Below are 25,588 nucleotides of genomic sequence, written 5' to 3'. Positions count from 1 at the left end.
CCTGTAAGCATGCTCTCAACCAATATTTCTCTCTACTTCTAGCATAAGTGTACATTCTTTCTACACATTTTGTTACTCTGATCTCTCGGTTTCTCTGTATGCTCAATAAATCGAGTCATGAATTATTACAAACACATTCTTTAACCAATTGAGGCAACTCACTCTATCCCAATCCTATTTTTCAGCTTTTATTGAATCACTTGGGACTTCACAAAAATAAAGCATGTACAAAAATAAGGGTAAAAAAGAAGAAATCTTCCATCTACGTGCTTGTTTACATGTTCAAGAAATTACTAGAGATGTACAATGTTTCACATTAATTGTATGTATAATGATATATATGGGTTTTCAAGGGATGGAGAATGATCTTGGCCCTACACAACTGGTATAATCAACCATGTTCTTAGTTAAGGTTAGGAGTAGATGCTCAAATTATTTCATTGAAATAATTGGTGGTTTCCGTTAAAGAGCATAACAACAATCTTCCTTTTTTCTGCCTCAAAAGTTAAATCAATTTAAATCTATTCCTCTATCCTAGTTAAACTAATATTTCTCTATACAACCAAAAATCAACACGAACTAGTCCCACAAGTGGGGTATGGGGGTGTACACAGAGCTTCACCTACCTTCATGGGTAGATAGATTGTTTCCAATAGATCCTCGGTTCAAGAATAATATTTAACTCTATCCAAGTTTCTAATATCATCGATTTGTACAAGCTAATGACTTATCAGATTATCCTGTTACAATGTCTTCCCTCCACCTCTACGAAGTTAGAATCAAGAAAGATAAGTTTGGTGTTGGAAGGAGAGAAGGACATGAAACATCGGAGAGCACAATGGCTTTCTGCAGGATGTTACTCCTAAACAAAGTTAGGGAAGATACAAAATCCAAACTCCAGCAATTTACTCATTTAACTTGTACACTGGAACACCCAAAGAGCATAAGATCCCACAATGATAAACCCCAAACCGAGCAACCGACTAAATCACAAAGAGGAGTGTACATTACAACTGCTTTATTGCAAAACTTGTAAAGCAGTCTGTAGATGGGTACCTTGCCCAACTGCAGACTACAACAGCCGAGCCTATTAGCATACTTAAAACTTTCTTTGGATAAAAAGTTACTCCCCTAAGCATACGCAAACAGGTACCTATCTCACAGTTCAGTGAAACAAAAAAATGTAGGTTCAGAATATATGACATGTAAACACATTGCTTTCCCCTCTAAATTCTCCACGGCAAAATTCAAAGCACTAAATTCTAAAAGCAAATTGAATTTCCCTATGCTCAGCAACAAATAAGAAAACTAGTTAGAATAGAAGCAACAAAGAGAAATCATCAAAAGACATTTCTTTTCGATTCTAATATACAAATTACATTCAGACGGGAGTATTATTGCTAAACATCTCCAAAAAAAATGCAAAAACTTATTAATGTTACAACAATCAACTCCTATTTCCTCGATACGAAAATGAAGTCTAAAAATTCCACTCAAAACAGAAGTTAAAGTTGTTCAGACCTCACCAGTTGGGAGCTAAAATTGGTGAATATTTCACTTGCTCTTGACACTGACACCTTCCTTCCCAGCAATGATAACAGCAGTGGTCATATCCAAGAACAATCCATGCTCCACCACCCCTTCGAAAGACGCAATCTCCTTCCCAGCAGCAGCAGAATCCCTAATAGGAGTCTTGAAATACAAATCCACAATATAATTCGAGTTATCGGTCACATATGGCTTCCCATTACCATCCAATCTCAACTTTGCATCAACACCCTCTTCCTTAAACAATTCCTGTAACCTAACCAAATTGTACTTCCAACAAAACTGCACGACCTCAACCGGCATAGCCAACCCGGATCCACCAAGACCCGAAACAAGCTTCGAATCATCGACCACAACAACAAACTTATCAGACGCGGCCTCCACCATCTTCTCCCTTAAAAGAGCTCCTCCTCGACCCTTGACTAGGTCGAGATTCGGGTCGACCTCATCAGCACCATCAATAGCAAGATCAATATGTGGGTGGTCGTCAAGTGTAGATAACGGGATGTTAAGCGACAAAGCTTGTTCTTCAGTACGCTTTGAAGTGGGAACTCCTACAATGTTCGTGAGTTGGCCCGATGAAAGAAGCTCACCCAATTTAGCGACAACGAAAGCTGCTGTTGACCCAGTGCCTAAACCAAGGACCATTCCACTTTTGACATACTCAACGGCCTTATCGGCTGCTAGTTTCTTAAGTTCATCTTGGGTTAAAGGTGAAGGAACGGGTGCAGAGAAGGCTTTAATTGAAGGGGTTGTGGAGCGAATGCGGATAGTGGGGTTGCGCAAGAAGATGGAAGGAAGACGGGTGCCAATAATGGAACTGTGACGGAGAGTAGAAGAAGAAGAAGAAGAAGGAGAGTGAGGTGAGATTAGGGATAACGAAGCCATGGGGGGTGATGAATTTTTTGGTCGATCCTTTCTTGGTTTTGTTTGGTCTTGGCCTAAAAATTAAAATAAGGACATAGGTGGGAGTGGGTGGTGAATGGTTGGTGATGATGAGGATGGAAATTGAAAGGATATCCCTAAAGTTTGATACAACTACTTTTTAAATAGCAAATTATTATTATTATTGCTTTTGGAGAATCAATATATTTAAGGAAAGGTGTCAAGATGCGAATCAACAATAATAATTTTCTACTTCCAAATAATTAGATTTCTACGTCCAGATTTGTTGCATGTATCAAACCACAATCTATAATCCATCCCATAATACTCGATGGTAGGGAAAATAATACCTCAGTATTTATAAAAAAAATTGTTTCTGATTTCACAAAATTTAAATTTTAGAACAATTAAGTGTTCACATGACCTCAAATTGATTGACGATCCTAAATTCTGCTTAAGCATCAATTTCGAAAGCCAAATTAAACTCTGAAAAAACTACTCTTCAGGCTAGACTCAAAAGTTGTGCAAAACAATGAGAAGTGAATAAAGTAGGAATGATCTCAACCATGAAATGCAAATGATGTACTGCTACCGTATACTTTAGAGAGATATTTTCAAGCATCTAAGTTCAATTTTGATCAACAGCCAAAGATCCACCATCTTGCCTAATTTTAATTTAACAAGAAAAGCATCAATTCAAACTTACCACTCGAGATATACTCAAAGGTATTTATGGGAAATGCTTCCAGCATGGTTAGAATATTCTTCTTGTTAAAACCAGACAGATCATTGAGCAGCTAATGAGGGCAAGGGATAAATAAAAGCGTAGCAACCATCACTCCACAACCTAGAATTTACACTAATTAGGTAGTGAATCGTGGGTGTAACATATTGCATCGAACAAAGCAGCGACAGCTCACACTGTAATTTGGTATATCCAGTGTATCAAGTTTCCAATTACTTCTGTCGTAAACTACAGAAGTTAAAAAGAAAACAAAATTCTTAAAATGATGAACAATTATAATGATCTTTTGCAGGATCAGTGGTCCTCAATCTTCTTCAAGCCTTTCATATCTGTTGTTTCCACCCTGCAGGAGAAAGAAATATCATCAGACATGTTCAAACTCATAATAGCCCTTTCGTGACACTCTCAAGCTTAGCAAAGAGCCATGCGCCCATGCCCCATATCTAGGAAACCAAATTCTCTGGGTCAGTTGACCACAGAACCTACCTAAAATAATTGGCAACAATTAAGCAAGACTTTGGACGAGGTAATTTCTTCATAGTGATCCAGGAATCACTACTTTAGCCTCTACAAGTAATTTCTCTCTCTTCATAATGCTATGTGTGCGAAGGAATGATTTTGCTTGAAATAGGATTTGAGGATAGAGGGCATCTGACATCCAGTGTCAAGTGAAAGGTAAAGGACAGATCTTTTTTTGGGGGAAGATTATAGAATTGCACACATTTTTATTAGGTTAAACACAGTTATTTTTAGAATGATATGAAAAGACGAGTTAGTTTTAGAAACCTAAAAGGGGCCAAAGTTTATTGATGTATATTTAATTTAGTTTATCGAAAGGATGAACTACTATGAAAGAGCATCTAGAACACAGAAACACAAAATCTTCCAATCGGGTCATGAGTGGGAATATCATGTGTTATTTAGGGGCTACAACTACTGAAAACATATGATCTAAAAGTCCTTTCCTCTGCAATGTCAAGGTATAATAAACGAGCTCTGACAACAGGAAGCTTAAACTTCTCCAACATAGAGGTAGGATTAATCTTGGCAAGTATATTTAAGTGGCTATAGCTATTAAAATTTCAGCTTCTCCAAATGTGTCTTTTAAGCTAATAAACTTTTAAAGGAAACAATTTCATATACATGTACATGCACTTCCACTGGATCCCACTTGTGGGATTTCACTGGGTATGTTGTTGTACATGCACTTACCTAATGAAGGAATTCCTTTTCTTTGATCCTTCTAAAATTTCACCAAACAATTTGTTCAGCTGTGATAAAAAAAGTAATGAAGAAACTTTGTTTAACAGTTCTTTGTAGCACTCATTGTCTGCTGAGGGGGACGTAGTCCCCTTCACTTCAGTAATTCCATCTTTTGGTAACATTAACTTAAGGAGAGCATGGTCAGGCCATTTGAATATCGCACAGTCTCATGTTTTTCTGAGTATAAAGTTTTAACTGTTCTTTTTTCCGTTAAGTTATATGTTTAAACAGTTCCAGACGTAAACATGGAACACTAAACAAAAGGAACTTAAGTACACATTAAAGAAATTGCTAACAACAAAAGAAGCAAAAGATAGTTTCATGCAAAAGGAATGAGGTTATAAGAATTAAGAAACTTACGTTGATCCATACAAAACAATTTTTTGAACATTTGTAGTTTCCCCATCATGTTGATTATCCTCAATAAAAATGGTCACACTGGTTCAATAACAGTAAAAAAGATTAGTGTCCATCTTAGAAATGACTTGTAAAAGTTGAAGCTCGTGAATATTAGCATACCTGCGAACATTTTGAAACTTGACATACTTCAAGGTAACTGGTTTTCCCTGCAATTAATCAACAAGACATTTCAAGGATGAACATCCAGGGAAACTAAAGATTTCTATAAGCAAACATCATTTAGTTAAACTTAAACGCAAAGCCAAGAAGCATATTTCCTGTATTATCAGGATTGACTAACCTTGAGGTTATCTTCAGATAAAACAACTGTGTCACTTGGAGGGTAATCATTAACATTACTGCAGAGATGTTCCCAATCAGCAAATACATATAGCAGATGTGAAAATTCTCCCACATAATGTTCAGTCTAGAAAAGGTCAAAAAGAAATGAAACTTCAAAAGTTACCTAAATCCCATGTGCTCCTTGTTAGAAAACAGCTTCACAGTTTTAGGACCTTCAAAGAGACAAATCTGTGTTACGGTATCATGCATCTATGGTGGGGTACAGAAGAAGCACTTGACAAGTGCACCAAGGAGGCAATAAAATATTACCTTATCACAAAAAAACGAATTAACAGAGCACAAAAGGATGATTCCTTAGGGAAAAAATAGCAGGTGCAATAACAAATTGAAGACACCAAGCAAAATAAGTATACCAGGAAAGATTACAGAGACGACATTCAAAAACAGCATTATAACCGCAGCTTAACTTAGAAAACTCAAGATGGAACACATAATCCCCAGCTCTCTAAACTGTACAACTGTTTGATACATTACTTTGGCCTGATGCCTATAGTAACATCTAAAGGGGAGCATAGCAGTTGGTGCAACTCCTCTGGTGAAGCCTGTCAAAACTTTCTTCGCCAATAGTCCCTCTGACTACCCAACTAACAACAACATAAACTGGTCAAAAAAGTCATTTGTACCAACTTAGAAGCCATCCCTGTTATGCCCCCTCCCCCCTCTAGCTTTCTCATGCTTTATGCATAGTTTGGATTAAGTTCCAACAAAAGTTTATTGATGTATGCAGTCATGTCCCTGTTAACTAGTTGAAACAATATATGCTCTTACATAATTTACCTACTTATCTGTAATATACAGAGAGGCCAGAGTAAGAACTCATTTATCTTAAACAGCAGGAGTACCAAGGTAACTCTTCCATAATGTTGCCTCGTGAGAGTATTATTACATCCACCAAAGAGGACTACTTCTACCAATCAAAAAAAAAAAGATGAAATGAAGGATTATGTAGAGACTTCTCTCATCACAATGATAAAAAAAGATGTAGGAGAAACTTGAGAACACCTAGTTATGCATCAACAATTTTTTGAGAAAGCTTAGTTGTGCGTTAACAAATCTCAGAAGCCAACACCAAAGCAGAAATTGCAAGAGATAAAACTAAGGTTCTTGTGTACGCAGCAAAAGATTACTAGGGGTAGAAAGAGACACCACAAATCTATTAGCTACCTTCCTCCTCAGGTCCTTTGATAACGATTGAATGCAGTTTGATGACTTGATTAAAAGGTATGTAAATCAATAGCTGTTCATCTGCATCACTCACCAGGTTCAAGCCCTCGTCTTCTCTGTAACCCTGATTTAAATTCAAATAAAGCCAACACAATTACTGAAACTGCAAGCAGAAGTAGACGATTATAAAACAAGTGAACTGACATTGAAGCTTACAATTCGAAAAAAGAATCCCAAAAAGTAGCATGGTCACGGGTAAAAAGGTAGTAACAGGTTTCCCAAAGGAGTTGGTTGGTCATCAATTAAGAGCAAAGAAGTCAGATTTCATCTTCCATTGGTCTTAGGATACATCATATTGACCCATCCTACTAATTCAAAACACTTTTCCCCTATCACGTGCTATTCCTGATTCAGCGAGAACGAAGTGACCAAGATTCCTAAAGAAGTCCCTTAACAATATATATTGAAAAGATTAATGCTTGGCTCTGTGCTCAATGAGCACATACAGCTCCAAATTCTTGACTTTATGTCGGTTATAAATAAGAATTAACCAGCGCAAGACCTTCCATTAGTCTGTCATCTCACATCATCACTGAAGAGTAAGGATGCAAAAGCCTATGATTGTGATATACATGAGTACACTGGACCCAATCCTTTGTCAGGTATAAATGGAACAGAAAAGAACATGGTAAAAGGATATGTCAGAGTTCGATACAAGTTGTGGATATCTCAAACTAAGGGAGAGAAAATAAGAGATTAGGGGATAAGACATGATAATCAAGACATTTAAAAATTGATAGGTGAGGCATAAATTGAAGGCAGAAAGATGAACTTCCAGTATCTGTTGAACCTCTCATTACCATGAGACATCTTTAAGATTCTTTCTTCCATTTTTTAAAAAATGTGCTTCCATTCCAAATTGTCCATAAAGGACTTAGCAAACTAGCTTTCCATGTTGCTTTAATAAGTTACTGTATTTCCTAACCATCCAACTTGCAACGGCTTTTTCCCAAAGGATGTCTAATAAAGAAAATCCCACAATCCAAAAGATAAGTAGTCATTCTCTAATGAAACAGAAAGTGACCTACATCTTCATTGTTCTCTTTACAGCTAATTATGCACTAACAACACCAAGATGCTATTAACCAATTCCTTCTTCTAAGAATGTCTCCCTTGAGATTTCCATTTCGGTCAGTGAAACATGTGGAAAAGAAAATTATTGTCCCCATCCACCACCACCCGGAGAAATACTCTCTCTGCCCACTTAGCCTCCATTTAAAAAATTTAATCACCCATTACCATGACTATTTCTACTAACCCCCACTCCCACCAACGCACCAATCCAAACGTCTAAGCCCTTCCCAAATGCACATTGATAATGCATTCTCCCTACACCCAGTCACCCACCTATCAGCTCCAAATTTAAAAGTATTGTGCCTCGGATCATGTTACTTTGTATGCTGGAAGTCACTTCGATCCACAAATCCTCTGATTGGAAGCTCGAAAAATGGACATCTCGCTACAGCACTTGGACCAGGTATCTTTAAGCTTCAGAAGAAACTACCTCACAAGTTCAGAGCAAACTAGCAGTGAGAGCTTTTGTGATGCACAAATACGGTTTTGTCTGGACTTCATTGGACCACTATACCGAACAAGAACATTATCAACATCACCTATTCCTTTCTTATTTACTTACTATTTTACTAAAAATTTCAAATTCAAAGTAAAATTATCAAAACAAAAAGCCTTGCACAAACAACCCTAATTTTAACAAGTTAAACATTTTCTTCACCTGTTTGAGGGCATTGACAATAGTGTTGCTGCCACTTTGGTTAAGGCATTCGACGCCAGACCAGTCTACAAAGTCCATCAAATCAACCTGTTCATCACCAACAACTCCAACAGTTTCAAAAATTTAAGAAATACAAAAACAGAAAAATTGGCGTATAAAACGAGAATCTAACGATCTCTGATACAACTAAATCATACTTGGCCTTTGGGAATTGCAAAAGCAGATTCGGCAGCCATGGTTGACGGAAGTTGTACGCTACAGTTCTTGTCTTGAGAGAGAAATATTTAGAGAAAGGGAAGAATCCTCGAGAAAATGAGAAGTGTTTCTGCGCTTTTATAGGGCAAGAGAACGAAAAATTACGAATATTTTTTTTAAAAAAAAATACCTCTTTATCTAGATAAATTTTGAAGTTTATGATTATCAAACTTAACGTTAAGATTAATAAATTTATATTGTATTTGGAATTTAAATTTTAGGTATAGTAGAATCTGAATTATATTTAACTATGTTTAATTGCAAAATATGTATATTTGAAGTCCAAAAATATTTATTAAAAAGTATGAAATTGAAGATTTAAAAATTTAATTTTAAATTTCAAATATTAAAATTCAATTAAAAGAGTAACATCATAAATAAAAAGAGAGGCTAGTTAGAGTAGCATAACGACTTTCCATATACTTAATAGTGTCATATTTCGAATTAGCTGTACTAATTAATTACTCAAATTGTGTTGCATCACCATAATATCATAGCATTAGTAATATATCAAACTATTTTTACTTCTTATAGCAAGACAATAAAGGAAAAGATCAAAATTAACAAATTCAATCAAAGAGTGGATGATTACAATACGTCGATCGGATCACTCTCAACATATAAGATAAAATTGAGGAGCAAGTCGATTGCAAAAAAAAAAAAACATAATATACGATTTTGTCATAAATAAAAATTTAGATATTTTATTAAAATGAAACATATAAATATATTTTTTAATTAAATAGAATTGTTCAAAGACAATGCCTGGTACTATTCTTATGAAAGTGGGAATTGTCTCATCATCTATGTTGATGGTATTCTTCATATAATTATTTTCTGAGACTATTTTATGATTTTATCATACTCTATGATAATGATGTGACCTTTTGAGTTTCTCCTGTCAATAACATGCAACTCCACAAACGTAACCTTCACACTTAATCAAGTATTTCAATCAATGCACTTACCTTTGAATATTGACACGTTTTTCCCTTGATCATAATTTTTTCATTCTTGTGGTTACATTAATTGTTTATAGTTTTCCCTTGATCATAATCTTTCCTTTCTTGTGGTTATATTAATGGTTTATAGTTTTTCTTTTTTTGTTATTTATTATGAATTTGAGAATTTACAAATCAATCATAATCATCTCACAACAATGAGGTTAGTTTAGTATGCAACATAAACTATGTTATTCAAACTCTTTCAAAAATGTCAGCGGTAGCATCAAAAGTGAAGATTGTATGCACTCTGAGATAGACAAGGGTTGTATTCCATGGGATTAACAATCACCTTCTGTATGAGATTAATACCCATAATGTGAGATAAAATAATCTCACATTTTATCCCAAAATTGTTATCCTTAACCCACCAAACAAACGACCAAAGGGTATACATCAGTCAATAGGCCAGCGATATAAGAAAAAAAGTGAAACTGAAAGGGAAAAGAAAACGAGTATGTTAAAAGGTTTGACAATTTTACATTGCCCGAAGAATGTGCATACAACAGGTGTTGATAAAATAATACAACATATCAACAGGTCAACTGGTGAAACATTGACAAAAAAATACAACATGGCAATAGGTCAAGTGGTGAAACTTCAAACTCACAGCTTGCCTTTGAAGCCTAAGCCAGAGAAAGGGGAAGTTAACAATAATATGGTTTAGGGACATTAACTGCTACCTGCAAAGAGGTCAATGCTGCCAATCTGAAACCTTGAAGTTGCATTCTTGTCTCGAACTGCTATAAACCTAAACCTGCCATTTCTAATTGTGATCAGAAATTGGATCCTATCATGAAGTAGTGAACTCTTACGAGCCTCCGACAAAACTTTACCTGAATGCATTTGACAAATAGCCGGATGAACCAACTGCAAATGCTTTTCTTTGGAAACGTTTGTCAAACATCTGGGAAGTTCGTTTATCCAAGAGATGCCAACTGGAACCTCCATTTTCACTTCCTTCTAGCACCCTAATGTAATGAATGGATAAAAGTATTCAGTCTAATATGCAATGATGGTAAGGATTTCAATTGCATACTTCCAAAAGCTGACCAAGACTTTAGCTGATTCTCTAAAATAGTCAACAATCTAAACGAGTGAGAACTTAAGTCTCACCAAAGCTTATAACAAAGACACCGGTTCTATTTTGAACTATCAGACTTGTAAACTTTGCTGGGCTAAGAAAACCAAACAATTCTATACAGAGAAATAGTTGAGGTATGAAACAAGCATCATTATCAAAAACAAAAAAGCAGCCATTCTAGTTAAACCATGCTTTCAGCAAGCAGCAGTTGCACTACTGTTACACAGCTTCGATTTCATCATACCAATTGTCCTGCTTTCACCGAAGTCAACCTTCTAGATCCTAGGACTGCTCAGAGAGGGTTACACAACTAACTCAACCTTATCCCACCAGCTTCAGTTAGTTAATCTAGCACAGTATATATTTGATTCTGTTTGGAGCCATTATAATAATTTCACCATTTCCTTTATCAAACTGTTCCTCCAAAAACTCCAAGTCTTCCTCATCGCACTTTATATTTGCTACCTTATTGTCACTCAGTTTCCATCTTTGCTTTTTTAGGGATTCTTTGAATGCCAAACCAACAACAACAACATGCCCAGTGAGATCCCAACCTTTACACCACCTCTAAATAAACTATTTCTTAAATGTCTTTTCGCCTTCTAGCTTTGGTCCACGCCTATTCCAACAATTCTTATTCCAGCTGATTCGTTACCACGACCCTTAAAAACAATTAGCCCCTTCCTTTTCTGCAATATTAAGTATACCTTCAATTTTCATTTTATATGATGAGACTTGACAGGATGTACGCAGCCGTGTAAATGCAAGGTAAGGCTGCGTACAATAGACCCTTGTTGTCTGGACCCTGCACATAGCAGGAGCTTAGTGCATTGGGCTGCAAAAAAATAATGGTACTTGACAGAACACGGTGTTCAGAATGAAAGTAACGGAAGAAAATACTTGCTTTTTTTTCTGAAGAAAATATTGAAGTATTGATTGAGTGGTTAGTTAATCATTCGTTTATATTGACAAATAGAAGAGTTGGTGATTTTACAAGATGCATAAACGCATTTCCCATTATTTAAGCATTGGAGAACCCCATGTCAACTATATAGTTGATTTTGGTCCCAAATGAATCTTATTCTGATTATCACACTTTTCAGTAATATGTTCTCATACACAGCTATACATCCCTGTTAGTCAGCTTACGTAATAACTTCTATTTATTCTAAGGTACTTTGGGCTGTTTGACTTACTTCCTATATTGCCTTAAATGATCCGGCACAGAGCCACAATTTTATAAAGAATGAATTGACATTTGTTAGATACTGTTTTCAGTTAGACAACACCAGCCCCCTTGAACAGACATTGCTACATCTGTCTCAAAAGCTGGAAACACATACAGTTACTTGCAAGATGGAAAATATTTTTTCACAACTAAACTTTGAATCCAATTTCATACCAGTCTTTTGGATCTCTCTCTGGAGCATCATTAGCAGACATTAACTCATATGCCACAAGCTCAACCATCCGGTTATCAGCTACTTGATACATGATCCAACATCCTATAAAGCAGAATACAAGTATCAGACAGAACAATAACCATAAAGAAAGAGGAAAATTGAAAATATAAATACAAAACTGTGATTATCCCTTAAAAATTCAATATGTATTTATTCATCTTCTCATCCAATATAAATGCCTTTCTTTTAATTCCTTAGTTGAGATACTTAGAGGTTGTTAGATTCGGGAACCTTCTTTATGTTCATAATTGGCGCCTGAAGGGGCGCCTTCCTTCACAAATCATCAAATTTGTAAACAACTAATGTTCTTAAACTTGTGCATTATATGTAATGAGAAGCTAGTAACATATTCAATCTAAAAATATTCATGTTGAATATACTAAACGCTGGTTGATTTCATCCTCCTCCGGTCTTAAATGTACCCACGGGGTTGGTGCATGAAGACATGGATACGAATGACAATTTTTTCACCAACTAGTAGAAAACATCCATCAGAATCAAGAATATATCTCTTTAGTACAATAATGTTCTTATAAAATATTTAGTACAGTAACGTCTAGTGGTCATCAATATGATATTTAATTATCTACACATACACCATCAAGATAGCAGTGATCTCTTTGGATTTTGGGGGCAAATTTTGGGCTTCCTAAAGGAAATAAAGACTTGCTGCAATTACTATTTGGGAACTATCCAGAAGAAGATGCATAAAGATGGTGTTGCACTATAAGCTACTAGTTATGTTAAGAAGCATTTGGGAAAGAAGAAAAGCAAAAACCCCAGGGTTTAGCTGACCATCATTCAGCAGGCACCACTACATCAAAGTTGTTATTGTAGCTCCCTTCCTCGCCCTTTAGCTCTAAACTTCACAATAACTTCATCCATGACTTACCTGATTTTCCATTTTAATGATTCTTTTCTCTTGTTTAAGGACCTCTTCAACCTAAAATGGAAAACAACTTTTTTTTGATAAATAAAGATAAATTTATTATATAGAAGCTCCAGTAGAAGGCTGGTACCGAGGGAAACTACAAAAAGTTCTGCTGGATCTGAATCCTCCAAAGCTGTAGGTATTCCAAGAAACCCAGCATTACACCACACAATCAGTAGAAATTCAGCATTACACCAAATTTCAACTGATATTTCAAATTCACTTCACATGCCACTCTAAATGGCAAGTTCGGGAGATATCTTATTGAAGGTGTCAGATGCTCACTCAATAAAGACACTTGACAGCTAAGATACTTCACAGTTAACACACCTCAGAAGAAAATGATGCCCTTGGATTTTCAATGCTTTGTAAGGTATGAAGACCTGGATGATGTTAACTTAAAAACTAGAGAAAGCATGCCCTATATTGAAGATACCAAAGCAAAAGCAACAAAATATACAACACAATATTCACCGTCAAAACAACACCATTAACTTAATGATGAACATAAAGAAGTAACACATCGAGAAGAACCAGAGAAATAACCTTACGCAGCTGACATATATGAGAAACAATGATGCTATGCCAGAGTTATATTTTTGCTTAAGCATACCTGCTGCACCATTTGGTTCTTCCCACTTTGACATCCGAGTTCCATCAAATGCACATGTAGCCTGATGTAATTGAACAAGAGAATTAAGATTCTTCATCTATTAACTATATGAGGAACTTCTCTTCCACATGACAAGAGGTTTTTTGGAAGGAACAGTGATTATTATACAAGCCAATGTTACTTACAATTCCAAAAGGAAGCTCCTCCCCACTAGCAAGGACTAGACCAGAACACAGTCTGTTCAACTTAAGCAGTGGCCAAGAGAGGGACCTGCTGTCTAGTCTAGCGCATTGTTCGATATGGTAAATCACATCATCCAGTGCATGGAACACGACAGGCAGTGCAACAGAAGTTTTAACAGGATCAGAAGCTAAACATATATCAATACTCCCATTAACACCAAACTCACTCTTCAAGGAAAGAGCCTTGAGTAACTGGTCAAAAGATGACAACATCTTGCTGAATATATCACCAGAACTACTTGAAACTGATTTCACAGAGGTTCTCCTGGTTCTGAAAGGTAAATTTTTTAGATCAACTAAAATCTTTCTGAAGATCTCAAGAATTTCAGCAGCTGCCTTTTTAGATGGCGAGTACTCTATTAACTTTGAAAGAACAGGGGAAAAGGCACTATAGATATTTGTGACATGATCATCTATGCATTTGCGAACTGGACAAGATGAAGAGCTTAGAGAGTTCTTTTCATCAGAGACAAATTCCGATCTTGCTATGCGCCACTCCTTGTCTCCGCTCAATCTTCCAGGTAATGAGACTGAAGGGCCATCTTTACGATGCAATTCTTGCTCAATGACATTCATTTCGAACCTGTCCCGTTCTTCCAATGCTGAAATTACTTCAGCAGATAATGTTTTCCGAAGTTCTCCAGTTATATCAGATAAAACAGCAACAAGAAAAGGCTCTGAAATGATGTTTCGCCGAGAAAGAACCTTCATGATAAAAAATATTTATCTTAATTGCAGAAACTCATGACCACATACAAGTATCAATAAAGGGACACTCAATTAACAGTTCACCTCAGGCCACTTCCTGGTGTAACGCTTAGTAACATCATGCACGCCATCTTTTGCAATAGCAAACACATAGTTCAAATTCTTTTTCCATCTTCAGAGAAAGGTTTAAACACTAAAAATAAGAACGTAGGTCGGAAAAGGTTAAAATACCAAAAATAAGAAGACAGTTACAAAAATATTGATATGAAAGGCAACTTGGCAACAACAGACACATGATGGATTTTAGTACCAGTGTAAATTCGTTCTCTAAAATATTTCATGAACATGTGAAGCTACTAGCTAAAATGAAAATATTCCTAGAACTCAACAATAAATATGATATACCAAAACTTTCCATTGCTAATTAAGCTTTAGTTCTGTTAGGCAGCAAGTTTCACACACCTTCATGATTTCAACGCATGCTTCTTTTGAATTTTCAATGACTTCCCAACCATTATAGTTGCAACAGATATCTACATGCCTACAAGACTCCAAGATTCTGATTTACAGCCATTTCCATTATTTTACTATATTAAAAACACAAAACTCCTTAACAAACTGCCATCTGCCTTTTTTATCCATAAAAATAGTTCGCTCATTGAACAAATTGTCATTTAAATTTTCCCATAATATTTAGGAATTCTAGAACAACTAATTGTTTGCATTGAACCAGTAATTAGATACACTATATACAACAAAAACACACCCATTAGAATCTCATAGGTGGGGTTTGGGGAGATAAACTATATAGAGAGTCCTCATATTTAATATCTTGTATAAATCCTTTCCTTATTTGAATTATTTAACATAACAATTTTGTAAAAGACATGTCATAGGTAAAACATTATACTACACGGTTACATTAGGTTCAAGTAATGAAGCAATATGTTGAAGTGGATTTATTTCTTTTGATAATGAAATATTAGCTGCATCAGTTTCTTAATCTTACTTGATAGAGAATAATATAATGTAGCCATTACTTGTTGTAGGTTTGAATTATTTTCTCATAGAATCATACCTAATTAACTAAATGATTTAACAGAAAAGAAAATTAGAGAAAAATTAAGTAGGAAATTATAACTAAAGTCAATGAATGTCAGTCAACACTACTCCAATTTTATTCTTAATTATAGAATTATAACCAGTCATAGAATTAAAATCAATTAATTCTATGTAAGTTAATTATCTTAGTGAAGATTAAAAAATAAAAGATCTCCTATGAAAATTATGCTGGTTTTTTGGGTATACAATTGTATGTCCATCACCTTTTTATGAAACACTCCAATATAATTTATGTACCAAAATGGATACGTATTCTAAGAAATGCTATAATTAGATACAAATTATCCGATTCCATGATTGTTATACTTTTTAACTCAATATCAAATTCTGCAAATACTTTCAAAAATGACACTCAACAACTGCACCTCAAGTGTACATAATTTAATAATATTTGTATAACAGTTTCAAGTTCTCTACTTACTGATATGGAGTACACGCTCAAAGCACATTCTCTAAAACTAAGAACGGAAGAGCAAATTTGATGGCAATACATCACATTGGCAATTATGTGATTGCTACATTAGTTACAAGAATATTACATCTACCAAGAGGTAAAATTGGCAAAAGAGAAAATACCCCTTCTCATATAATAGAGGATTGTCATATATTCCTTCACAAGGATCAAGATGCATCCATCTGCACTATTTCTCACAATCACTTCGTATTCTGGATCATTGCAACAAAAATTTATTGAGCAAGCCCTGTGAAAAGATATTACCTTTCCAGAGAGGATGAAAAACACTCTGTCCAGACATGATCGGTGAAGTCCAAAATCTGGAAAGTGGAACAACACAAGGAGAAGGTAAGTCGAACTTAATCTGTAAAACAGCTGATTTCCTTCCAAAACATTGTTTGGTTGGGGGGGGGGGGTGTTACTGCTGTATCCGAAATTCAATAGCAATAAGAGCCCTGAAGATACACATGATTAAGTCAACAAACTTGACAAAGGTTTCTTAATAAGAGCAGCATAATGCAGTAATGTGATGATCTTGTAGAAAAAACTGAAAGGATACAAGACTTGGAACTAAATAATGAAGAGTGAATAATTTAGCAATTGAACTTCTGAAGCATGTTACACTGCTTACAGGCAAGTGCACATCTTCAACACTTCTGATTTAGGCGAATGTCCAGAGCAGCCACTCACTCTTTGCTTATGTTCTTGTAATTTGGATTTCTCAACAGAAAAAAAGAGAAAATTTCACCCAGCCCAATATAAAGAGGAGATGGCACTCCAATCTCATTCTCAAGTTAGTATCTCTTTGTAAAAGTTCTCATACAAGTTCAAAAAGGCTAAAAACAAAAAAGTCCTGGCATTTATTTTCTGAGTAAGTTGGTTACAATATAATCGATGCAAGTCTTTTATGAATTCTGTTTTAGTACTCAATGGGCGGAAAGAGCCCCGGGCACAAATATTCAGCTATATGTGAATAGTTCAACTTATAGAAGTTTGGTGTTCCAGTCAATCAATTTAAAACGGCATTTCGTAGCCGTAGGTTCTTCAATGTTTTCTATATGCATACTTGTTTTAGTAATTTTAATCATCTGCACCAGGAGAAATTCACCAGTCACTAAAGATTCCAGCGAAGAACAATCACAAAGGATTTATGAAAATTGAATCTTTCATACAGTGCAATAGAGTGAAAGGGCAATCACCTAGCATGGTTGGCATTAAAATGTGTTTTTTTGGAGAAGAAACTTACCAAGCGAGAATCATAACCAAAAGCCCTACAATAAAGTGTGAAGCAGTTGGCCCACTCCCCGCACCGCCCCTTTCTCGTCTCTAGAAGCTGCATAATTGCCAGTCAGAAATTGTAATACAAAATCTTCCAGTAGCAGATGCATCCAATACCTTCAATGGGTCATTGTATCTTGGGAAACGTGTGATGTTTGAACACGAATTGCACCTGTTGGCAATAGAGATAAATGTTATAAGACAACCGTGTTATTTTCCTGTAAAATGAGATAGAGAGAATGGAAACACATATCCTTACAGAAAGAGAAAATGTTAATACTGAAAACATGTCAGAATAGAATAGCAGCTCCAAGAGATCCTCATATGTGCAAAATGATGGAGTGACAGAAAAAATGAAAAACTAAGCCTAGCTAGTAATGCTTCTTCTCTTACAGTTGACAACCCAAATGATGCCTCCACTGAACAACACTCACCTCTGACAATTGATTTTAAAAAATTGCAAAGCAGATACTAGTTATGGACCTTCTGGTAAAATTTTGGGTAAGAGACAGGATTTTTTTCTTTCCTGTATGTTGTTAAAATAGGCAATGAATTCTTAAATTTACCGCTTTAGTCGTACAGAGCTAACAATGGTCTCAAAATATTTCTACTGAGGAAAAATACAGCATAGATCTCTGAGAGACTATACAATATCACAGGAAATACACTTTGAGCAATAAATTATCAGAAGAGCACGCTTTTCATAAAAGTTGATAAGGATTCCTGGAAGAAAAGCACTTGCATTAATGTAGAAGCTTGTTACAAAAGTATACCCTTAAGTGATGAACTACCAATTACTTTTTAGAAACCAGGTACAGATAATATCCCTTGGAACCTATCTAACACCACATAGAATATAGAAGGTAACCGTCTTTTCAAACATACCGATAAAGTTCAACTCGAGAAGCACCATAAAGTTTTTCAGAAGAATTTGCATCCCCCATGCCTTGAGTTCTGGTATCATTACCACAGGTATCACAAGGAGGAGCATTCACCCACCTACAATGACAAAAAAAAAAAAAAAAGAGAATAGTGTCATTTAAACGAGTAATCCTTGGGCCCCTAAGGCCGAACATGTCCTAAGATTGAATGCCATTGAAATGCAGATACAATCATACAGCTTCAAGAATATGACTGCATCCAACAAAGGATGCAAATTGCAGAGGCAGAGGATACAATGAGAGGTTGTTTGAGATGGTTTGACAAGATCCTACATAAACCTCCATATGCACCAAGATGTAGGTGCAGTACCATGACAAGCATCAGTGGCTACATGTGGATGGGACAAGGATGAAATTTCAGTTTTTAGAAGATTTTTTAAATGATTGGGAGATTGATAGGTTGAAGAGTTCTTCCAAATTCTATCCCACTTCAATGATTTCTCAGTAAAGGATAACAGCCTGATCTGGCAGTGTGACAACAAAGGGAAGTTCTCTGTAAAATTCTACTTGCAGAGATCTCAGTATATGCAACAATCAGGTGGCCTCTTGGCAGCGGAAGATGGTTTGGAAAATCAAAGTACCTCACAAGGTAACATGCTTCACGTGGCTATCGGCCAAAGAAAAAGTTCTGACACATGAAAAGTTGATCAAGAGAGGTATACAACTATACTCCTAATGCTAGCTTTGTAATGAACAGGCAGAGACAATTAGCAATCTTTTCTTGCATCGTGAAATGGAATAATTAGCTACGGAAAATCTTCATCAACTCGAGGAAGATAAAATGGGAGATCGAGGAAGAATCAAAGAAGTGTTGAACTGCTGGTACAGAGATGGTAATGCAGTTAGAAGAAAGGAAAGATGGAAGATTTTCCCAGCTTGTATTTGATGGTCTGTCTGGACAGACAGGAATAATAGATATTTTGAGGTCAAAGAAGGTAGCATTCAAAAGTATATAACAAACTGTCTAGGTCTCTATTATTTTTGGTGTAAACAGAATCTGTTAAGACGAACTGAAGACATATCTGATGTCTTGGAAGTTTGTAAGGATTTAACATGCAGAGTGACCCTTATCTCAGAAAAAAAATATTTTAACACATAGGAAGCCATTTTGTAAGTGACCTACTTTTGAGGGGGACTGCACAGTTTGTGGTGTAGTATACCTATCGATATCTAACTGTTACCTTCATTTTTAAAAAAAGTCTTTTTTTTTGGAAACCGAGAAATCCACGTTTTTGCATGCAACAGGGTTCGAAGCTGTGATTGTGCCTAACCCACACATCACATGTTGCGCTTTTACCACCTATGTTTATCATAGGCTGCCTTTGACAAAAACAAAAAAAGTTGCGGAAAACCACATGCAAATGTGTTGGAAGAACAGTTGGATTAAGACGTGAGATTTAGATAATTTCAGGTCTCATAACGTATGAACCATTATTAGTTTCAATACTGCATATTTCAGCATCATAGATATTAGATACACATAACAACGTCACTGCATGGAAGTAGATGAAGTGAAAAATTGTTCAGTCCTCAAAGATGAAAATTAAAGTAGCAGCAAAAGCAAGAAATTACCGAAATGACTGCTTAAACCAGAATAGCAGCTGTAATAGGAAAGCATTATCTTGTTCAACTTTTGTTGGTTTGTAGTTTCCCTCCTAAGCATATATAGTACAGATGTCAGAAAACCTGGCTTATGTCAACCCACAAATTCTCATATTCAGATCAGAACTAAGATCCCACTCACAACCCCTGTAATAAGCTATGCTAAGTAAGAAGTATATAACATTCTGTGTTGATTTATGATTTATATAAACATAACTTGATCTTGTTGCTAATGCTACTATATATCTTTTCTATTTAATTCCATTCTTAAATAACTAATTATTCAGTATAGCTATATATGGTCTGAGGCCCCTAATAACACATTCGCACTAATTTTAATAACATCTTCTTATCAGTAACAAAATTTAGATGCAAAGAAAAAATTACGCCAAAGTTAACTCAAATTTTATTTTTTTGGAAAAATAAACTCAATAGTCTTCAGGAAAAGAGAAACGAAGCCAAAATATTAAAAGATACATATGAATAAATTCATCAAAGTTCTAATAGGGACAACAGATCAACCAACAACGGTTTCTTACAAAATTATCTCTTAAACACCAAAAGAGAGATAGTAATATCTATGTTTCCCACTCTTGAGAAGGTTTCATTAACTGAAATAAGTAAAGGGAAGTAAATCTTATTACAAATGATGAATACATGCTCAACATCTCAATCTATTTCCGGAAAAAAAAGAACCTCATTCATGACTTGTTTGAGGTTAAATATAATGTAGGTTGAACACAGTTACCAATTTGTGCTTAACAAAATAACCAGCAAGATGAGTTACCATTCTCAAAAAAAAATAACCAGCAAGATGATAGTACTAACCCTTCCCAAAGAAATCAATGCTTTCTCCTCAAGCTTGTCCACAGGAACCGTCTTTCGAGCCATCTCTTGCCGATGTGGATCTTCATACTACAACATGAGGAAATATATTTGTTATTTATCAACAGAAATGATTTTATTGCATTCCACCTTCTATTGCATTTCACCTTTTCAAATTAAAAGTCAGTGATGAGTTACTCTATCCATCTAATGCAGTATTAAGAGAAAAGTGGGATTACCGATATGGCATAATTTACACACTTAACTCAAATTGGGGGAAAACAAATATCATTTTGACAATAGGATTTTGTGTGCACCGCTGGTATTGTAAAAGGACATCAAGTAGCATAAAAAGTGAATCATAAGAGAAACTTGAATTCTTGAAACATGGAAAAACTGCTGAGAGTTTAATATGTAAGGTATACCCAACATTAAAATAAAAACTAATTTATGAAATATGTTATACTGTGTTGGCTTTTGAAGTAGAAGACCTAAAGAGCATCTCTTACTCCATCTGCTAAAGGGGGAGAAACAACTATGGAACACAAGTTAAGATGGACAAAAGAAATTCAGACCCAACAAGATATACCATTTGAACTTGATTTACGTATGGCCATATCCGCTGTTCAACTTCCTTCTTACTATCTCTAGAAACAAAATGCTGCATCATAAGAGCTTCTTCTTCTGCCTAGATGTAAAATCAATGATAATAACTGAGTGTTATCAACATAAAATGATAATAACAAGTTAGCTCTCGTAGTTTAATGGTAAAGCAAATGCAAAAAGAAAGGTTTTCTCTAAACTCCAACTAAGTTCGTCACACAGCTGAAATTAGTCTAAGATGAAAAAAATGAAGGGTCAATTGTATTGTTTCCACCCACAATAAGTTCCTAATTGCCGTAGATAAGGCATGCTAGTTAAAAGTCAGTATATCACTGTAGAAAATAAAAGTAACCTAATTTAAGGAAAAAAGGATCAGATAAATGAAAAGGAATGTAAATTCTTTAGCTTTGTTTTATTCCTAGCTAGTAATAAAGTTTTTGTTTACTATGTTCAAAAAAAATCTCATCTTAGACTTATGACTGGGAGGTGAGTAGGGTGATAGCTTTCTTCAATCTGCTGGGAACTTTTGGAGGTTTACAAGAAGGGGTTGACAGATTATGGTGGAATGGACACAGCAGTGGTGCTTACAAAGTGAATGCAGCTTACAAACATATGAACCAAGCCAATCATCAAATGGTAGAATGGCCTTGGAAGCACATTTTGAAGGCTAAGATACCATTAATGTTTCATGTTTTGTCTTGGCTTTTGGTAAGAGAAGCAATTCCTACATAAGATAACTTGATGAAAGAGGGATTACTATCTGTCCCAGATGCTGCCTATGTGGGGAAACTACAGAGACAGTTAATCATCTTTTCCTCCACTGCAGAATAACTGGTCAAATATGGAAGATGTTCCTGCACTCAGAAGTATCACATGGATAATGCCTGGAAAGATTTCTAAAACTCAAGAAAGTTGGGAACAAGCGGGTTTGGAGGTCAGAGATAGAGGAAGATGGTGAATCATTCCAGCTTGTGTAAGGTGGACAATATGGAAGGAGAGGAATTCCAGATGTTTTGAAAATAGGAGCAACTCTATCCAACAAATGAAGATGAATTATATTTTTCTCTTTAGTTTTTAGTGTAGACAGTCTCACTCTGTAGAAACTGTTGAAATTCTAGATGTATTAAACTCCCTATAAAAGACTAGAATAGCTCCAGTTTGTTAAGAGTCTTTTCATGTAAATATGGTGCAAGTACAACCAATGTACTGAATGATCTTAATCATAGATAGAAATACACAAAGTTACCAATTTCAAAAAAAAATATCATCTTGAAATAACAAAGAAAATACTTGATACTTTGTTTAATTTTAATCATTCCACATGCTGACCGGGAAGTTCTTCAGAAATGGGATTATCATAGTAATTTGATAAACCAAAGGATTCAAGACAGTAAGATTTACCCATAGATTACAACAACATACCCAGTGTGATCCCATATATTAAGGTCAGTAAATCAAGACTGGAATTCCAATTATTGTTGCAAATAAATTATTTCCAACTTTAAGCCCTAGCTTATTTTAGCTCACACTTTTACAGCTCTTTTGCTTACCTCGAGCATCCCACTACAATCCTCACATTCATTTTTAGTAATATTTACAAATTGAAAAACATAGTTCAACACTACTTTTATTGCAATCACATTAGCAGTTCAAGAAAACCATCTGACATCAAATAACATGAATGTTTCGCAACTTAAACCAAAAATCAGTGAAGAACCTGAATAAGGCGAGCCAACTCTTCATCTGACATAGCCAAATTTTCTAACTTCTCTTTCTCCTCGGCTACTATTTCCTCCTCGACTCCATCAATTGATACCAACCGAAGCTTATCCGATATTAAAGTGAGATCAGACTCGTCGGATACAATTTGATCATCTCTCCCCAGTATCTTCTCATCAATCCAATTTTAACAAATCAAATACTCATATTCACAATCATTTCATTTTCAACAAATCAAATACTCAATTTCACTAGCATATTCATGCAAACACAAACCATATGGACACATTCATCTTAATGCACCTCTTAAATTCAATTTTTTTATCAAGTTTATCAAATGAACATCTTGCGATCAGAATAGTAAATGCTACAATATTATCATCTCTCCTCTGAATATCTTCCCATATCCATTTTTATAAATAACAAACTACAACTTTAAATACATACTGCTACACAAGAATCGTGATAAGAACTATTAATATAATCTGATTATTGTTCCTCCCAACAGCTTCTCATCACTTTCAGTTCTAGCAAATCAGACACTTAAAAACACATAACATGAAGAGATCACGATTGTTCACTGGTATCTTCTTCAAAGTACAATTTACAAGGCTAAAATTCACAAGCAAATGCAAAATATACGGACATCATATAAAACAGAATTCAGCACATTTTATACCTTTTGTTGATCGGGAGGAACGGAAGTGAGAGAGAAGAGCTGGTACTTGAGGACCTGGAAAAACGAATAGATAAGAGAAAAAGGTTTGTAAATGAAACGGAAGATGGAATTGAAGAAGATGAAGTGAGAAGAAGAAGAAGAGGACTTCGAAGCCATCATCAGTATCGTAATCGACGTCGAATATGGAGTCGTTGTGACTAACGGCGAGTCTCCGAGCAACCATTATTTTGCTACTGCTTCAATTTGCTTCGTTTCTAGGTTTTGGAATTCGATTCCTTTCTTAATATATGGACGTTTCGACCATTTTTATCTTCATAATCATGATTCTCCCTCTTATACACCGTCTTAACTAATTGTTCACTAATCAATGTTATTTAAGTAAGTATTTATATTTACTTCGTTTATCTACTATTGTATATTAGAATATTTAATAATATTTGTCCACATTTATGAAACTAATAAATAGTTTTAAGGTTAGCCTAATATATCTTTATAAATAATTATAAAAAAAATTTAGTATATTTTTTCAAAATATATTTATAAGAATGATATATTAAAATAATTTTTTTATTTATATTTTTTTTAAATTGTGTAAAGTTAGTGTTAGATAATATAATACTCCTTTCCATTCCCTCCGTGGAGCATTTTTTATTTTACACAATATTAAAAAATTATTAATATATTAATCAATTTTACTGTTTTGATACTTTTGAGTGTCAATGCACATAAAAATAAGTTATAAAAATATCCTCTATGTTTAATTATGATTATTCACAATCAACTTTGCAGATTTTTTAAGAAATTATAAATAGAAGGATAATTTTACTATATCATTCATTGATTATAATAAATATAATGTCTTAAAAATGTAATAGGAAAATAATTAGAATCAGTGATAAGATTAAATTAAGAAATAAGTGCAAAATTTTTATTGAATTTTATAAAATGGACAAGTATTATTTGACACTCAATAATAATATAGTGAATAACTATTGTTGGACAGAATTGAAAATTTAATTATTAATTACAAACATAAAGTGGAAAAATATTTTTTAAAAATCTGGTTTAGTAAGTAACCGAATAATACCAAACAACTCTTTTTAATAAAATGTTCGTATAATATTTGATATAGCGGAAAAAAATGACACCAAAAATATCATAAATAATACTATCTAAGAACTAGCTTTTTTAATAATATAAAAAATAAAATGGAGGTAACTAATTATAACTAGAATCATTTAGTTCTAGGTGTTTAGATATTTAGGTTGAGTAGATCAATTAAATCTAGCTTACTTTAGAATTAGATGAATAAAGTCATATCGATTTTTTTATAATAATATAATCAATTCAATTAAATTTTAATACAATTTAATGGAACCCAACAGGCTATTAATTAAGATATATAAATTTGTGCTATTTGAAGTTTAAATAAATTGTTTTCGAAAATTCAACCTTCGTGTAAAAAAATAAAAATCATTAGACAGAGAGACAAATGTACCTAGTAAACAAGGGAAACAATTAAAAATAATTAGAAGGGAATAAAATTTACCAACAATCATATATCAATTATAAGCCTAAATAAATAATTGAAAAAGTTCAGATGTAATTCTGTAGGACTTCAATTCAGTAATTATTTATTAAAATGTATTAATTCAAGTAATTTTTTCATTTAAAATATTATTCTTTTGATCTATTTATCCTTAATAAAAATAGATGTGTCAAATAATAGTTATTTTAAATAATTAAGATATAATTATATTTGTTCTATTTCTTCCTTGCTAAAAATAATTATTCAGGGAAGTAATAAAAATTGATGAATTAACAAGAAAAACATAAATGAATAGTACGTACACTGTTACACATAATAAGTTTTTAGGAATAGCAAACACAATCATATTAGTTTTATATA

General features: G+C 34.4%; 3 protein-coding genes across 5 annotated transcripts; all 3 read right to left on the bottom strand.

Annotated features, from left to right (window-relative positions):
* Positions 1-1,337: 1,337 nt before the first annotated feature.
* Positions 1,338-2,436, bottom strand: LOC101264255 (probable ribose-5-phosphate isomerase 3, chloroplastic). The gene has a single exon (XM_004230056.5). It carries the CDS (start codon positions 2,434-2,436, stop codon positions 1,555-1,557), a length of 882 nt encoding a protein of 293 aa, XP_004230104.1. The 3' UTR covers positions 1,338-1,554.
* On the bottom strand, positions 1,338-8,558 carry LOC101263466 (PITH domain-containing protein At3g04780). Its single transcript, XM_004230053.5, has 8 exons — positions 8,357-8,558; positions 8,160-8,246; positions 6,368-6,491; positions 5,307-5,355; positions 5,142-5,199; positions 4,961-5,007; positions 4,802-4,879; positions 1,338-3,521 (listed from the first exon to the last, which is right to left on the bottom strand). The coding sequence occupies exons 1-8, from the start codon at positions 8,393-8,395 to the stop codon at positions 3,473-3,475; spliced, it is 531 nt and encodes a 176-aa protein (XP_004230101.1). The 5' UTR covers positions 8,396-8,558; the 3' UTR covers positions 1,338-3,472.
* A 1,274-nt stretch (positions 8,559-9,832) lies between these two features.
* LOC100736452 (putative peptide:N-glycanase) lies at positions 9,833-24,055 on the bottom strand. 3 transcript variants are annotated; one of them, NM_001247631.3, is made up of 17 exons: positions 23,825-23,958; positions 23,680-23,733; positions 22,999-23,169; positions 21,268-21,366; positions 20,682-20,768; positions 19,824-19,906; positions 18,196-18,309; positions 17,428-17,482; positions 17,279-17,365; positions 16,297-16,352; positions 16,155-16,214; positions 14,541-14,628; positions 13,692-14,453; positions 13,507-13,567; positions 11,902-12,004; positions 10,252-10,386; positions 9,833-10,172 (listed from the first exon to the last, which is right to left on the bottom strand). In NM_001247631.3, the coding sequence occupies exons 1-17, from the start codon at positions 23,900-23,902 to the stop codon at positions 10,088-10,090; spliced, it is 2,178 nt and encodes a 725-aa protein (NP_001234560.2). In that variant the 5' UTR covers positions 23,903-23,958; the 3' UTR covers positions 9,833-10,087. The 3 variants fall into 3 exon arrangements, with proteins under 3 accessions (NP_001234560.2, XP_069146424.1, XP_025884716.1); XM_069290323.1 differs by having other exon boundaries at positions 9,874-10,172; positions 21,268-21,362; positions 23,825-24,038; XM_026028931.2 differs by having other exon boundaries at positions 9,874-10,172; positions 23,680-24,055.
* Positions 24,056-25,588: the final 1,533 nt, after the last annotated feature.

This window comes from Solanum lycopersicum, chromosome 1 (genome assembly GCF_036512215.1).
Source record: "Solanum lycopersicum chromosome 1, SLM_r2.1".
NCBI classification, from domain to species: Eukaryota; Viridiplantae; Streptophyta; class Magnoliopsida; order Solanales; family Solanaceae; genus Solanum; species Solanum lycopersicum.
This window is presented reverse-complemented; position numbering and strand designations above follow the sequence as displayed.